At 40.9% G+C, this 18561-nt stretch overlaps 1 protein-coding gene across 1 annotated transcript in view; it reads right to left on the reverse strand.

Annotated features, from left to right (window-relative positions):
- LOC109519811 (protein kinase C alpha type) overlaps window positions 1-18561 on the reverse strand; it is a 91648-nt gene that overhangs the window by 44634 nt on the left and 28453 nt on the right. Inside the window, exon 3 of the mRNA XM_019876569.1 lies at window positions 10053-10135. Within this exon, the coding sequence (XP_019732128.1) occupies window positions 10053-10135 (83 nt within the window). The remainder of the gene's footprint in view (window positions 1-10052; window positions 10136-18561) is intronic.

Raw genomic sequence — 18561 nt, forward strand, 5'->3', positions numbered from 1 at the left:
CTCTCTCTCTCTCTCTCTCTCTCTCTCTCTCTCTCTCTCTCTCTCTCTCTCTCTCTCTCTCTCTCTATATATATATATATATATATATATATATGTATACGTATACACACACACACACACACACACACACACACACAGTTCCATCCATCTTTCTAAACATTTTTTTTTAATCTAATCTTTATCACCTCCTATCGGCTGGAAATGACATCATCGGACTCGATTTCCAGTGACATGATCGCAACATCCCTATTTATTTATTGTTTTTTAAAGAATCTCTCTTGTAGTGTTCTGAACTCCTGTTTCCAGGACAATATGTTAAGCAAAAATAATGATGAGTGCATAGTGTGGATGCAGCGCAACTTCCCAGTTTGAGACTGAATTAACAGCACAAACTATTTGAGACTGAATTAACAGCACATGTTTGGTTGCAGCCATGTTGTGGAACAACAAAGAAAATTATTGAAGATAAATGAATCGATGTATATGTCTATCCCTCCTAATACTGTGTGAACTCTCCACGTCCATGATTGCGTACGTGTGCAAAGCATTACATTGTGAAGGTGCATGTTATAAGTTATACGACGCAACAGACGGCGGGGTTGTCGCTGCAAACTGTTCAACATTGGAGGACGTCTGAATTACTGAGTGCTTTGCTTTCTTGCAGACACAAAAGGCCCACCTTTTGAGCACTTAGTTCCATTGCACATTGTCCAATTAGCAGGCTGACCACAGCATGCACTAATAACACAAGCTGGGGTTGACAGACAGTGCAGAAGGGGGGAGACATGCCAGCTGCACTTAGTCATGCCCACCTCCACACAGCTGATCTTGAAGGACTATCCTCTTGTCATCTCGCCCCATCTCTGTTTTGTTCCTTCCACTAAAGCTCAAACAAGTGATAGTGACTGATCAACAGATGGAGCGCATTTTTTTTTCCTTTTCTTTATCAGCAAACACAGCAGCTTGTAGTTCGGAGGCAGCGCGGTGAAATAGTGGTTAGCACATCACAGTTCTGAGCTTCGGTCTTTGAATCTCATCTGCAGATTTAATGTGTGGACTTTGCATGCTGTCGCCATGTTTGTGTTGTGTTGATTTTCTGTGATTACTTCAAAAAATACAACACACAAAAACCTAAGAAAAAGTAACAACAGACTTGCCCTGAACAGCCGACATTCTCCAAGTACTCTTGGACTACAGTATATTTCCAGACAAACTCCTAATTAAACCCCTTTTGGCACAATTCGCTTTGGAGGTCACATCGTAAAATGTAGGACCATTAAATGGCAAATTTTTAATGAGCAATTTATTATTAATCATACTCATAAATGAATTATTTTTATGATGGTAATTGCTCAAATAAATTAATGAGGCAACGTGGCAGCTGTGAAAAAGTCAGAAGAATTTGCGAGTGTCTATTTAAAGATTGACTAGTGGGTGTAATGCACACAAAATGAAACCTGTAGCCGAAATGAAGATAAGTGACAACAAATCAGTGCGCACACAGCGTTGTCGACCAACACATCTCTGCCGGCTATCACACGAGCGTCTCGGCCCCTCCAGTTTCTCTCTCCAATGACAGCCTCGCCGGAAATTCAGGAGTGACTGGGCGGCACTGGCCTCCCACAGCAGCGGTGGCGGGAGAAAGGAGCAACTTATAATCACTTGGCTCAACATAAGGAGGACGTTAGGAAATTAAGGCAAAGCTGGCACAAGGGGGCTGGTACAAGGCAGCCTAGAAGATGGTTGACCTTTAATAATCGTGACGATGACGGCCATTGAGGCAACGTGGATGAAATGTGCCCATATGGTTTTGGAGTTTGTTGTTCATCACAATGGAATGAAGCATTCATCTGGGCCATGTTTAAACAGTTCTCATTAGATGTGACCGGCATGTGACAGTCAGCAGATCATGTATTTGTAATTGCAATTACTGTTAGATAATAAAAACAAAAACAGTCTTATTCTTGAAAGGGATGAGAAACACTGCTGTGCAACATTCTTTCACTGCAATGTACAATATTTAAAATTTAATCGTGTATAATTCAATATCATAAAAATGCAATGAGAATGTGGCACATAAATTTTTGGGTTTTTTTTTGTGTGTCTAAAAGGAGAGTTGTCAAAATGATACATCCTCATTAACTGCTGATGGTGTAGATATTAATGAAATTAATGCTGTAAATTATTAATAATAATTATTAGTGCCAAATATGCGACCACAAGGTCGCATATTTGGCACAATCTGAACTACAGACAATGGTCAAATGGTAAATTTTACTGGAGTGGCAATAATACATTTGGATGAACTAATCCTTGCTATATTACATTTTGGGCATTGTGTTCATCTCATCTAAATGTGTATGTAAAGCCAAAGATCATGGAAAGCAGTATTCTCAAGTTTGCAGAAGGTGGCGATAAATTGGAGGCACAGGGGTCTGCCCACTGATGTAAGATAATTAGCCCCACACGCCAAGCCAGCTTCATTAGCGAGCAGGACATCAGGCAGCCTTGTTAATGAAGAGCTGATGCTGAGCAAGGGCCTTCTCATCAAAAGCGGATTAAAAAAAAAAAAGTTGCTAAGAAATAATGTAAACATTTTTTGTTTGAAGTAGCTTTCTTTTGGAGTTCATTAGCGCAATCGAAGCCATCAGAAGGACACTTGTGATTGAAAATATAAGTACTAATGATTTGGTCTTTCAGTGCATCTAGCCATCATCAATTTTAGATCGAGAACTCAGCCCTTTAAGGGTTGAATAAATAAAACGGTATACTGATTTTTTGGAGTGGACACTTCAGTCTGAATATGTGAAGGTTTCCAGGAATATCAGCGGTGATGCATCCGTCTCTCTTTTTAGAAACTGTTACACCGTGTCAAACGGGTTGAAAACTCATTAAAAACATTTTGCATAAGACTGTAAAATAACTTGAACATGAATGCTACTAAAGGCTTTTTTTTTCAATTAGGGTAGTAAATCTCTTATCCACTGCAAAAAGTAGCTCGTTTAATGAAGTGCAATGCACTGTGAGTCATAGAATGAACTGGATGATCATCAAAGAGGAGAAGTAGCCAATACAACCTGCCTGCATCCCACAGAGTCAAAAGAGTCCCACCTAGTGTGACATTTTGCAGCCTGTTTGTGAGTAACATGAAACACACTCATTGTCACTACACGTCTCTCATTATTGCCTGATATCTTTTGATACGATCCTCAGATTCCCATCTGATTCTCCCTTTTCCCCTTTAACGATTTTTTCCCTCTTTTTAACCATGATCTCTCACGAGGTGACATTTGTCGGGGAGCTGATTGGAGGTTCTTCCTTGCACCAAGCTTTTAACATGATTGTCAATGCAACATGGCTCCCCTTGGATTATCAAGTGCAATTTACTTGAAACCATTCTTGTGTTACCAAACTCAGTCATAAACTTGCATTTGGTCCGGTGATGGTGTGCAACGACGTTAGTATAACTCTGAACAATAACATTAGCAGACATTGGAATTCTACTGCTAATGCATCATGAGAGGTGACCTGGCTGCAGGTTAGCACATCTGCCTGAAGGTTGAGAGGTTTGAGGTACGAATCTCTGTGTGGTGTTTGCATGCTGGGGTTTCCTCCGATATCCCGTATGTTAATTTAACACTCTCAATTATCCATCAGTGTAATTGAGACTGTGAATAGTTGTCTGTTGTGTATGTGCCGCTGTGATTGGCATGCAACTAGTCCAGGATGAACCCCCTTTCTTGGAAAAGTCAACTGGGATAGGATTTAACCACAACCCGAATGAGGACAAATATTCATAAAATAAATGGAAAAGTTCAGATTGTAGTTTTGATGCCCATGGGTTTGAAATATGGTTGAGTGATTAACTCCAGCTAAGGTTGCTATCTACGCTAATCAGATTGGTCAACAACTCAGTAAAACGCTAACCGTTTAGTCAAACCAAGTAACTGTAATGCACTCTTTAAGGTACTTTTGTCGATAGTCGTCCAGATTTTCTACATACAGTAAATCAGTAAGTAATTTTCCAATTCTCAAAATATATTTCAGAGATCATTAAATAATAGGGCCATTTCTGCTACCAATTGAAACAGTTATTGTCGACGGTAATTCATGCGGCACTTGATAACATTGCGACAATAATTGAAAGTGTCACTTTGCCACATGCCTCTGTCAATATTATTACACTGCAGAGCTTCACATTTCAATTACACTTCACGTTACATTAATCACATTTATCTCAAGTCTCCTTTCACTCACAGACGCATTTAAAGAAAAAAAAAAAACCAAGAGCATTTATCCTACACCTTAGAAGAATACACGGATTGGCTGGCTACTAATGCTCCCTTTTCAGCAACTAAGACAAGCGGAACTAAAGTTTAAAAGGTTAGTCAGTAGAGAACAAACTGGAGTTATCATCTATCTCGACTGGAGGTGTTAGGCTAGACAGGGCTACTATTTTTAGCCCATAAATCACCACCCTCATTCCTCTTGGCCTTTCACTAAGCTGATGAGTGCTGAGAGGGTGGGCAGGTTGCCACTGCAGCTCACGGGGGGGTTTTCCTTCCTGTGTGCTAACTGTTAACATTTATCTGCAAGCAATGCACGAAATGATATGTGACATTTTAAGAACAGTTTGGCCCAACTTGTTAGTTTATTCATTACAATAGCGCTCATTCGGTTCAGTCACGGTGACGAAGCAGCTAGAGTGTGGCGGTTGACTTCAGGAGGGGCGATGTCACTGTGGACTGATCACAAGTCGGTCAGTCAACACATGCAAACAGAAAGGCACTTACTAAATAGTTATTATTGAATCTAACATGGTAGGATGGTGAATTTGTTATTCTGTGTTCCTGCTTGCGTGGGTGCCTCGGCTTTCTCTCACATTTCAAAAACATGTATGTTAGGTTCATTGAAGACTCTGAATTGTCCATAGGTGGAAATTTGAGGGTGAAAAGTTGCTTGTCTACATGTTCCGCGCAAGTGACTGCTGACCGGGGTGCCCCCCACAGCAAATCAACTGGAACGCTAAAGAGGACAACTGGTATAGAGGGTGGATGGATCATTTGGACTGTGAGAAAAAGTCCAATGAGAACAGTGGGGAGCCACGAGACAATCCAAATCAATGCATCTGATTCGGAGACAGAATGTAAAAAAAAAAAAAAAGACATCACACGTAGAGCAGCTACAGGCTTTATTTTACCATAGAATGTTAGTGGAACGTCTAAGGTCATCTACATTAGTAAAGATTATCATATAAGCCATTTAGATAAAGTATGTTAAACTCAGAAAACTGGAAGGAACCTTATAAAGATAATTAAAAATGCAGACAGCAATGAACAGTCCCTTACGTTTCCTTTTTCAAAGCAAATCTTCAGAGTGCCATCACTGTCATCACTGTATTTTACAGGGTTACCAAAATGTTCTCATACATGTGATTTACATGATCCAAGTGAGTTTTCAAGTTCCTCTTTTCCTCGGCTAGACGTGACTACCAATAGTTTTGACGACAGTCAATGTGGATTTAACATGCCACCTGCACGTCGGCATGCACAATTTTCTTTTTCACCAACCAATCCATGGACCACGTGCGTGCCAAACCGTGGCACGTGATCCACACCGAAGATGATCAGTTGCACCACAGTTGACAAGCAAACCTCATCTGTTTGTTGTACAAGTCGGTGCTTTTCGATTCATTGCATCACAGGTCATGTCATAGTTGCAACTCTGTGTCCCTTCTGTTTTGCACTGCCAGGTGCCTTGTGAAATGAAAAAACATCATTGTGGGGTGTCATTTGTCTGTTTTAAAAAGATAGCCAAAACCCTCCCCTTGCTTGAAGGAAGCGCATAACTGATGACAGCGTCTCTTGCCTGTGACAAGCAACCATCCCTGTGGCGCACATGATGTCATTTAGCCCCACGTCTAATCTGGTTTTATAGTTGCAACCAGGCTGCTTGTAATGATGCTGTGTGTGCTCTGAGTTTTTTTTTTTTGATGATTGTTTTTCAGGCCAACACGCTTCTGTCAAAACTGTCTCCTTGTCTCCTCCTGATACATATATATATATATATATAAGAGAGAGAGAGAGAGAGAGAGAGAAGGCAAAGGCCATATCAGTGTGGATTTCCTCAGGTCACACACAGTAGACTGCTTGTTAAGTGGAGATCATTGATGCGGCAAGCAACGCACCAGCGCAAACCCAAGCACAGCAAAGCTCTCAGTTTCATCTGCTGAGCTTTGTGGTGAAAGAGGCAGCTTCTGCATTATTGATGCTTCTATCCTGTAAAACACTGAAGTCACTCATGCAGCCGGTGCTGTTGCTGTTGCTGCTTGCGTTACACCTGCCAGTCAACAAGAGCAGCATTTTGTTAAATAAGTGGCTTTAGCGAATACAAGCATCAGCCCCCTGTGATCTTGCAATGACACTTGACTCTCAGTCAGAAAGAGATAGATGAACTGATAAAGCCTTGTTTCCACTAAGCAATACGGTTCAGTTTTCTTCGCCACAGATCGATTCAAACAGGGGTTCAATCACAATTGGCCCTTTTCAGGGCATTCTACCGACTCAGCTCGCCATAACTCCTACTACCAGGTTCTAGGATGTTCTATTTTTAATGCCTAAGTCTGTTGGCGTTCCAAGAAAGCTGAGCAAATATCACACAAGTGACATAAACCATCCCTTCCCCCTCCTTGAGAGGAATTCCTATTTAGGCAAGGCTTTGGTGCAATCTTGTCCAATGAGAACGGCGCCTCGCACCAAAAGTCAGCATGGATGGCCAGAAGCTCGCCTACAACTATAATGAGTAGAAACGGTATCGAAAATTGATGGATGGAAGAGTTGCACTGAGCCATGTTGTCGAAAGGCTGTTTTGTAGGTGACACAGCCATTGCCGTTCCACCTACCAAGCTTTGTGATGTAAATGAGAGCCTGACAAGAATTAACCAATCCAATTCAAAATAAACAACAGTATTGAGTAAATTGAAGGAGACTAGTATGTGCATAAATGTTCATGAATATTCAGATGATGCAATGTGTGGCTCACAGTATCCTTAAAAGCACCCTGCAGCTTTAAAGGCACTCATGGTCATCTTGCTGAGTCTGATCGCATCTACCAGTGAAAGCTGAGTAGTGACCCAAAAGATCTTGTGGTTGCCTCTCAACGAAAGCTCATTCTTTTCCAGCATGAGAGTAATAAAACATAAATGTTAGTCATTCAATGCAGGTAGCCTAGAAACCGCAGAACTTGAGAAAATTTACTTGCCATGGGAGTTTCTTTTCGGACTGCTTGCCTGGGAGGCAGTATGCCATGTAACACCGGTATGTGTGGTTGCCCCTGGCAACAACACTACTAAGCGCACATAAATGGATATTAAAAAGATAATAGAGTATACCTTTCGAGCAAGTGATACCGTGTACATGCTTCTTTGGAAGACCAAGATTGGGTACATGGCCATTGAACAGTTATGAAGTGAAGCAAGAAGACAGTGTGAAGTCATGTGTGAGACTCGTTTAACACTCTCTTGCTCTAACACAGAGGCTAGCCTGAAATATTTCTCCTGCAGATCCACTCCCTCTGATGGACACTGCAGTTAGATTAGACTGGATAAGTACGTTATGTGCCTTTTTAGCGCAGTGGAAAAAAAGTAAGACTGCTCTGGAAAAGTACTTGAAACAGGAAGTTTCGCTGTGGGGCAGGTGTGGTGACTACTAATGAAGCCTGTGTGGCCTACGGGTCCTCGGTTCGATTCCCCAGACCAGAATATTGAAATGCCCCTCTGGGCTTCTTAAGACATGAATACGAAAATCAGCAATATACACTTGCCAGAAAAAAAATTGATTGGTTTGGAAATACAGCGATGTCTGCATCAATTGGTCATAAAAATGTAATCTGATCTTCCTCTGAGTCACAACAATACACAAATACACTTTTCTTGTAATGAACACCACATGACAAATTGTAAATGGTACAATCCATGGTGGAAAAAGGATGTCAACATTTTTAATTGGTCATGCCTTTGGCAGCAGTAAACCAAACATTATCTGTATCTGCTCATCTCAACTCCTGGACAAAAATTTTGACTCATTCCTCTTTCCAAATATGTTTCACTTTAGCAATATTTTGTCTCTCTCTTGAGGTCATGTCACAGCACCTCAATCAGAGTCAGATCAGGATTGACCTGGCTACCCCAGAAGGCATATTTTCTTTTGCTAAAGCCATTCTGAATAATTGGGTATAGGAGAGCAAAAACACTGATGAGCGATACAAAAAAAAAAAATCCAAACTAGTTAGACACAAAACCTCTTTATATTGACTCTAAGAAGACTCATCATTTTATTCGGACCAAAATGAATGAACCTCTTTGAACCTTTCCAAAGGTTTGAATCATGAACTGGCCCAGCTCAAACTATTTTTGGCTACGAGGGGTTCGATGTCATCTTTGTAACTCTATTTCAGTCCCTGTCAAAGATCTTGAACGGCACAACTCAGTCTTGTCTCTGGTTACTGAGGCCAATTTGGGCTGCTGTAATGCTGAAAGGTTATACGGCAATACCCGTATACACATCATGGCCACCAAGCACGCTTGCAGTTTCACACTTGGCAAGCAGTGGTTGATTGCACAGACCTGCAACTACAAGCCCATAAAGATGGAACTCATTGAATCAGATATTATTTGGTTTCTCAAAAGAATTTTGATGAGAAAAAAAAAATATTCCAACCTTTTGTCAGCATTTGCTTCAAATGTTGTCTCCAAGTCTCATCCCCGTTTATGGCAGCCTAATCTGCCAATCATTTTTCCCCTAACGCCTGCTGGATTAGAGTTATTATTTAGAGTTAAACCTTGGACTCCATCACTGTTCTGGGAGCAAGCTCAAGAGGTTTTGAAATCACAACCTGCATTATCGGCCAAGAATAATCTCTTCCTGGAGATTTGGAGGCAGTGATGCACCCACCGAGTAGAATATTTCAATCTCATTTTCTAATGGAAGTACCCAGGGACCCCACTGGAACATTGGTATTCAATGAATTGAATTATCCACCTGCTGCTGCTGCTTCGAGTCAATCCCACACCTGCTTGACTGCAGCTAAAATGCATCCATGTAATTGAAATGGCCAGATGAACAAACTATATTGTGGAAGTGGATTTGTATTTGTTCAGTAGGTTTTACCCCAATTTATAAATGCTATTCTTAATTTTGACAACAAGCTCCATGTCTACAATTATCAGTTTCTTTTTTAAACATAGAGGGTCATTAGAATTCATGAGAAAAATCTGCACACCACCAAATAGAAATAGAAATTATGTAAAATGAATTGTATCTTCTGCCACATAGTGGAAGAGAATTGAATTGTTCTGCCTGTCATGGTACATCGTTGGGACAGAGTGACTAAATAATACTTAAGTATTTTTTATATTTTGTGTGCTTGATTATGCCGGGATGCTTGAAGCCTATATCACACGCAGCAGCAAAGTTTGCGCACATAGCGAATGTTTTTTCATCAGGGTTCGTCCAAGGTTGCAATGACGTTCGTAGACATTCGCAAATAGTTCTACATCATCTTGTCACAAAGAAATTTTGAACGGATTTCAAAGAAATTTTCACAAATCATCACAAAATGAAGATGTTCAAAATTTGATGGTGGCAACAAAAAACGTTTGTAATATTTAAACTCTTTGCGAATGTCTGGCGAATATCTGGCGAACGGCTTTGCAAATCTTTGCAACCTTGAACGAACCGCTCAGTGAGATGCGAGCTTAAGAAGGGTGAAAAAGATTGAGTTTTCACAACAATGTCAGAGATATTAATCGCTTTCAAAATTGAAAAAAAAAAAACCCAGAAAAATCACATTTTTATTAATGTCTTAAATACCAAATTCTCCAAATTTTTCGCCATGTTTGTTTCTCATTTCCAGCAAAAATGTATCCAATCTCTTACTTACTTTACATCAAAATTCAGCCTGGCTAAACTGAATTTGAAATGTATTCATCATATCATCAGTACCTAATGTTTTTTTCCAGAACCATTTAAGACAGATCAAAGTGAGTTACTTACATCTGTGTCTGGCCCCTTATCAGCTCCTGGGCAGGAGAATGTGACAAATTCATGGCACCTCATGTGGACCACAAAACAGCACACTGCAAAAAAATAATAATAATAATCAATGGTTAAAACAGATTGTATCATTGTCTATGTTGACAGAAGAGTGACAGTTATTCAAGGAATGAATTAAATCTGGTCTCAACCGGCCTCCAGATGGCCTGGTTCTGTCACTGCCCTTATCACACAGTGCGGTGCCATGCTTGGCCAGAAACTTTATAGCATCCAGACAGCACTCAAATAGATGGACAAATGGATACAACTATCCGCTTGGCACACATATGCGCCCACATACACTCCGAGGGTTGGTAGAATGGTCAAAATGTGATGAGGTCACTGAAGTCGGTCTGTTGTCGCCGCGCGGTTGGACACACATCAAGACAACTCTGAAGCAGCGCAAGTGTCAGATCAGTGCAAAAAAAAAAACCAACAAAAAAACAGCAAAGCACACTAAAGCAGAACCAGCCAGTAGAGCAGTAACCTCCACCAAGGCCAAGCCATAACACTACATGTGTTAGTGTTATGCTATAAATAAAAAAAAAAAATAAAAAATCAGCAGAGCACCGCTACGTCATTTGGAAATTTCTTCTGCTTTTAAAGTAAATAAATAAACAACAGAATAGCCTTCTGCCAAGGTTTAACTGTTAACAAAAGTTACTTGTGTTTGCTTATCCAGATGGACAGATCCCCCACAGTGGAATTCACATAGTGAGTCCAAATTGGCCCTTTCAGCCTCTTGATTAACCCCGGGAATTTGAGTAACCTCCTTGTTCACACACAAAAAAATACTACCTGGTCTAGGAGGTTCGCCCGAGGATCTTTTTAAGTGCCTCCAAGACTCAAGAGTCTCTGTGGACCTACCTGGAGCACTTGAGGGGGAGGGCTGTGCTGACAAATGCCGATTGGATGGATCAACTGGATGGTATGTTGTTTTCACATCGGCAGAGGCCATTAAACAATTTGCCATTATTCTGTTAGTGTGTGCTTCTTTCTTTCCTCACTCACCTAATCTATTGTAAGAACGATGGGGGAAAAATGCGATAAGTGGACGGACGAAGAGGTGCTTGCTCTTCTCCGCATTTCGGGGATGAGGACATCCAGTGAGTCTTCTGCTAAGTCTTTGGAGGTACTTAGAAAGACTATTGGAGAAACACTCAGACCAGGTATTTTTTTTGTGGGTGAACAAGCAGATCACGCAAACACCCGTGGTTAGCAGAGAACTGCTTGAATCAGTTCTGCAATGTGAACGAGCCTATTCATGAAGAGTGAAATGAAATTTTTGTATTAACACCTTTATCTAGATCTTCACAACAACTGAATGTGTTCTTCCTTGTTTCATCTATCACTTCCCCAACAAGTTTGCTGGAATTGCCTGTGCAGTTTTGGCAGACAAGCTGTTAGCAAATGAACCTTCATGTGTGGAGTTTGTGGGTAATTCCTGTGCTTTCATGGTCTTCTCTGTGTATTCCGGTTTCCTCCCACATGAAAAACATGCATGGTTGGTTAACTGAAGACTCAATCTTATCCTTGGGTGTGAATGTGTTTTTTTTTTTTTTTTTTTTTTTTTTTTACATATGTCCTGTTATTGGTGTGGGCCCAGTACAGGATGTAATCTGCGTTTTGTCCAAAGTCATCTTGGATCAGTTCCAGCTCATCCGCAACGCAAATAACAACAAGAACTAGAGAAGATGGATGACAAGTGTTTGTTTGCGTACAAAAACCAACAGCCTTCGGAAATGTTCAAAATTCACTCTTAAATGGAAACACTTGCAAGTTGTAATTGTAGTTTATCAAAATGATAGAAATGACTGTCTTTATATTTAATTATTTTACGACAGAGGCATGAAAGCAGGAATTCCGAAATTCTGAGACAGATTTGCACCTCCAAATATAGATATTTAATTCTTTTTTTAATTGATTAATTGATTAATTAGTTCCTAATTTGTCCTACAGTCAATCAAGGTATTTAGCCAAATGCCTATCACAGTAAAACACCACACAAGATGGTCTGAGCTAAGATTCAAACCCAAAATATCTCGACTGTGATGGTGTGAGACATGCTAACCATGACTCTACTGTGCAGCAAGCTAGTTTTTTTTTTTTTAATGAAACAAAAACACACCTAAAAATAATATACAACAAAAATATTGTTCTACTAGTAAAAGTATATGTTAAAAAAGAAAAAAAAGCAACTTATTAGGAACAGGCTTTCGGCATTTTCATATGTTCGGCATGTTAGCACAAAGTTGCTTCTGTCTGTCTTTATTTAGCGGCTAAGCTCTCAGTTCATGTCTGCAAGGTCGGCACTTTCTACAAAGCATAAAGTCATCAGATTGATGGTTTCTATTAGCTTCACTTATCAATGACTAAGACTGAGTAGACTGCATTAGTGTTTTTTGTTGAATTTGTGTTGCAATGCCTTTTCAGCGAAAATGATTTTTAGGTCCGCACTTGGGCAACTTTGTGCAGAGCAAAGTCTTGGAAAAAAGTCTCTTGTTTCATGAGAGCACTTGAAGGGTCTCACCTGTCCTTCCTCTCTTCCCACTACAATCTTTTTTGGAAAGCAAGACGAAGCACTGTCTCGTCAAAGTACTGCACAGCTATCAGTCTGCAAAAAATATGCACTGTACATTTCACAAAATTTTTAGGCATATTACAAGATGCACCCGTATGTTTCACAGCATGCCGCACACACTGTACATAAGATATGCTTTCACAGTAGAGCTGTGTGGGTGAAAAACGTGTCCCACGCAGCACTTGTTTTATTTATATTTCTACTTCACAAAGGTGGATTTACTTGTTTTCATTTTCCAAAATAAAATTGGAATGCACTATGACCTTGCAAAAAGATAAATACGAACGTTTGACACAAGAAGTTGGCATGGCATCAACAGCCCCTGACTGCAAGTTACAGACAGATTTTTCCTCATCTTCACACCGGCATTTGTAAATAGTTGCCATTTGGAGGTGTAATTCTTTGGCTGTGGCGCTTTCAAGAAAATGTTCACAAGTACCACTCAGTAACTTGGACAGCTTCACAAGTCAGCTAATAGCAACCATCAGCAGTTTTGAAGGGGAAAAAAAAGTGTGCTGTTGTTGACAATGTTACCTCGATGAAAAGGTCAGTGGTCACTAAAGAAAGTGAAGGTTGCCCTTAATGATGGGAAATCAATATGACCTTCACGCAGACATATTGCACCACCACAAGTTAACCATGACTACCCTCTGGTGCCTCCTCAGAGCTATTGGTCAGCACGGTCAATCAATAACATGGAAACAACCATCCATCCATTTTCCAATCCGCTTATCCTCACAAGGGTCGCGGGGGGTGCTGGAGCCTATCCCAGCCTTCTTCGGGTAGTAGGCGGGGGACACCCTGAACCAGTTGCCAGCTAATCGCAGGGCACACAGAGATGAACAACCATCCGCGCTCACACTCACACCTCGGGACAATTTAGAGTGTTCAATCAGCCTGCCATGCATGGTTTTGGAATGTGGGAGGAAACCTGAGTACCCGGAGAAAACTCACGCAGGCACGGGGAGAACATGCAAACTCCACACAGGGCTGGAATCGAACCCAGTACCTCTGCACTGTGAGGTCGACGCGCTAACCACTGGGCCACCCTAACATGGAACCATGGGTACTAAACCGTACCAGCACCAACTGACTCATACTACACATTAGGCCGACAGGCCACACAGGATGTCAGGTTGTGTTTGAAGATGCAGTATGCGGTATCTGGTATGTACGATAGATATTATAAATTTGGCCCGTCGTATTAGATGTGGAATCTGCTGACCAAACATGGCAAAACTTGTTGATGACATCATATCTGACTCTGTGTTAAAATGGCTTCAAGCACATCTGACCTCAGAGCTGGAAGCAGTTTGAATAAATCGGAGCTGGTTAAAAAAAACGGTTGAGCATTCTCCCTGTTTTTCCGGCTGCTCTGGAATTACCAGGAGAATGCTAGAAACTAAGCCAAGTTGCTCTGAGTCCGTGCCAGCTACGAGTTGCAGCTGGCTAGCTTGCACAGTTAAATACTGTCCTTTCATGGCGCGGAGCTGCTCCTCGAAGTCACTAATCTTGGTCCTCATGGCAGCGAAAATTTTGAAAAGGTGTTTTTCTAAGTGACAAAAGTACCAATAAGAATACCATAAAAGCACTGGATCAATGTGCCGTATCGTTAAGAGTAGTAATCTCATTAAAATCTTGACAATATCCGTCACTCACCCTGCAGCTATTACAATAACGTGACGTGTTATTTGCATCCCAAGCAAACATCTCCACGCTATTCAGGAAGACAATATCTTTATAAGTTTTGAAGGCTATAAAGACATAAATTCGGCGAGCAATAGAGGATTAACTCCGTGTTTTGCTTTTTGCGTCTTTTTTGATCCATTATAACAAAAGACCGGCAACCCGTTTTAACAGATAATCCCACGAGACCTCAATTCAGTGAGCAAAATCGGATTAACTGTGCGTTAGGCTTGTTCATGGGTTTCTTGTGGCCTTTCTAACGTTTATCTTGAGTGCTGTCATGTCTGATGTCATGTGGCATGGATGGCAGCGTATAAAATAATACTTTGGTTCAGCAAGCATAAAACGATAAACGGCCTGTGCCCTGCTATTTCTCAAATATGGGGGAAATTTTTTTCTCAATCCAAAAAAAGGCCAAGAATCTACAAATGATTCTGTGAGAACAACAGAAAGGAAGACACTTCAGTATTATCATATGCCTCACCTAACAAGAATGTTGGAGAATGTTAAGACAAAAAATAGCTTATAGAGTTAAGAAAGGTTTTGAGGTTGATAACAATTTGGCTCTGCAATGGATTATTAATGATTCCGTGTTTTCAACCAAAACCTCTACCATCCTTCGAGATTAGAAAGAGTTGTGACTGTCCTCAGAGGTTCCCTGCAATTTTGACAGTTACTGCTATATCTGAATTTGAATGAAACAGCGAGCCCCAACGTGGGAAAACTCGAGAAGACTACCATGATTGAAACTTTCAAAAAAAAAAAATAGATTACTGATTCATTTTGAATATGAAGATGCGAAATAACATCTTCTGCATCACTACGATTGGTGGGTATGCATATTCGTGTGATGAAAATGTTCACCAGAGGATTAAGGTCGGTCACAAGCCATTTTCTTTGGGGTTCTCATTAGGACTCGGCTGCATGTGATCTGTTGTCCCAGTGGTTTTGTTCTGTAATTTGAAATGCCAAGCAGTTCAATGCATACATTACTTCTGATCTTGCATTGCGGAGGAGCCTGTTGATCAAGCTACCTTAATTGGAATAGCACTGACAGAATCTCCTCTCAAGTACTTGTTTTGTTGAATGAGCGAGTATATGCTCACTTTATGCCTATTTTAATGAGTAAATTGGGGGATAATACAAGTTGCAGGACCAGGTTTGTTCGGATATCTTGAGGTATTTGCCACTGAGCAAATCAATTTTTTCCTCTGGGCGCAATTAATTATAAAGCAGGTGAGAGTCAAACGACAGTTTGAAAATCAATGCTTATTGATTTTGACTATGAGTCACAATAGGCCAGGGATCACCAACATTTTCGAAACTGAGAGCTACTTCTTGGGTACTGAATCATGCAAAGGGCTTCCCGTTTGATCCACACTTCTGAAATAACAAATTTGCTCAAATCATGTTTAATCATATGCAGAGCTGCTGTCACTGATTGTATTGTTCTGTAAATCTCTGAATGCGACTTCATTATGGCCGGAACGTGGTGTACCGGATACAGTCATACCTCGGTTTTCGACCATAATCCGTTCCAGAAGGCTGTTCGAAAACCGATTTGTTCGAAAACCGAAACCACGCTCTTTTTAAAAAAAAAAAATCTTTATTGAACACGTCTGCTCACAATGGAAGGCTACACAAGGAAGCGTCACTTCCTCGTCTATCCGAGGAAGCGTCACTTCCTCGTCTACCCGAGGAAGCGTCACTTCCTCGTGTAAGGAAGGCGAGAGGAATCAAGTTTGGTCGAGAACCGATTTTCGGTCGTAATCCGAGGCATAAAAATATCCCAGCCTTCTTCGGGTAGTAGGCGGGGGACACCCTGAACCAGTTGCCAGCTAATCGCAGGGCACACAGAGATGAACAACCATCCGCGCTCACACTCACACCTCGGGACAATTTAGAGTGTTCAATCAGCCTGCCATGCATGGTTTTGGAATGTGGGAGGAAACCTGAGTACCCGGAGAAAACTCACGCAGGCACGGGGAGAACATGCAAACTCCACACAGGGCTGGAATCGAACCCAGTACCTCTGCACTGTGAGGTCGACGCGCTAACCACTGGGCCACCCTAACATGGAACCATGGGTACTAAACCGTACCAGCACCAACTGACTCATACTACACATTAGGCCGACAGGCCACACAGGATGTCAGGTTGTGTTTGAAGATGCAGTATGCGGTATCTGGTATGTACGATAGATATTATAAATTTGGCCCGTCGTATTAGATGTGGAATCTGCTGACCAAACATGGCAAAACTTGTTGATGACATCATATCTGACTCTGTGTTAAAATGGCTTCAAGCACATCTGACCTCAGAGCTGGAAGCAGTTTGAATAAATCGGAGCTGGTTAAAAAAAACGGTTGAGCATTCTCCCTGTTTTTCCGGCTGCTCTGGAATTACCAGGAGAATGCTAGAAACTAAGCCAAGTTGCTCTGAGTCCGTGCCAGCTACGAGTTGCAGCTGGCTAGCTTGCACAGTTAAATACTGTCCTTTCATGGCGCGGAGCTGCTCCTCGAAGTCACTAATCTTGGTCCTCATGGCAGCGAAAATTTTGAAAAGGTGTTTTTCTAAGTGACAAAAGTACCAATAAGAATACCATAAAAGCACTGGATCAATGTGCCGTATCGTTAAGAGTAGTAATCTCATTAAAATCTTGACAATATCCGTCACTCACCCTGCAGCTATTACAATAACGTGACGTGTTATTTGCATCCCAAGCAAACATCTCCACGCTATTCAGGAAGACAATATCTTTATAAGTTTTGAAGGCTATAAAGACATAAATTCGGCGAGCAATAGAGGATTAACTCCGTGTTTTGCTTTTTGCGTCTTTTTTGATCCATTATAACAAAAGACCGGCAACCCGTTTTAACAGATAATCCCACGAGACCTCAATTCAGTGAGCAAAATCGGATTAACTGTGCGTTAGGCTTGTTCATGGGTTTCTTGTGGCCTTTCTAACGTTTATCTTGAGTGCTGTCATGTCTGATGTCATGTGGCATGGATGGCAGCGTATAAAATAATACTTTGGTTCAGCAAGCATAAAACGATAAACGGCCTGTGCCCTGCTATTTCTCAAATATGGGGGAAATTTTTTTCTCAATCCAAAAAAAGGCCAAGAATCTACAAATGATTCTGTGAGAACAACAGAAAGGAAGACACTTCAGTATTATCATATGCCTCACCTAACAAGAATGTTGGAGAATGTTAAGACAAAAAATAGCTTATAGAGTTAAGAAAGGTTTTGAGGTTGATAACAATTTGGCTCTGCAATGGATTATTAATGATTCCGTGTTTTCAACCAAAACCTCTACCATCCTTCGAGATTAGAAAGAGTTGTGACTGTCCTCAGAGGTTCCCTGCAATTTTGACAGTTACTGCTATATCTGAATTTGAATGAAACAGCGAGCCCCAACGTGGGAAAACTCGAGAAGACTACCATGATTGAAACTTTCAAAAAAAAAAAATAGATTACTGATTCATTTTGAATATGAAGATGCGAAATAACATCTTCTGCATCACTACGATTGGTGGGTATGCATATTCGTGTGATGAAAATGTTCACCAGAGGATTAAGGTCGGTCACAAGCCATTTTCTTTGGGGTTCTCATTAGGACTCGGCTGCATGTGATCTGTTGTCCCAGTGGTTTTGTTCTGTAATTTGAAATGCCAAGCAGTTCAATGCATACATTACTTCTGATCTTGCATTGCGGAGGAGCCTGTTGATCAAGCTACCTTAATTGGAATAGCACTGACAGAATCTCCTCTCAAGTACTTGTTTTGTTGAATGAGCGAGTATATGCTCACTTTATGCCTATTTTAATGAGTAAATTGGGGGATAATACAAGTTGCAGGACCAGGTTTGTTCGGATATCTTGAGGTATTTGCCACTGAGCAAATCAATTTTTTCCTCTGGGCGCAATTAATTATAAAGCAGGTGAGAGTCAAACGACAGTTTGAAAATCAATGCTTATTGATTTTGACTATGAGTCACAATAGGCCAGGGATCACCAACATTTTCGAAACTGAGAGCTACTTCTTGGGTACTGAATCATGCAAAGGGCTTCCCGTTTGATCCACACTTCTGAAATAACAAATTTGCTCAAATCATGTTTAATCATATGCAGAGCTGCTGTCACTGATTGTATTGTTCTGTAAATCTCTGAATGCGACTTCATTATGGCCGGAACGTGGTGT

Source organism: Hippocampus comes, unplaced genomic scaffold (assembly GCF_001891065.2).
Source record: "Hippocampus comes isolate QL1 unplaced genomic scaffold, H_comes_QL1_v1.1 scaffold51, whole genome shotgun sequence".
NCBI lineage: Eukaryota > Metazoa > Chordata > Actinopteri > Syngnathiformes > Syngnathidae > Hippocampus > Hippocampus comes.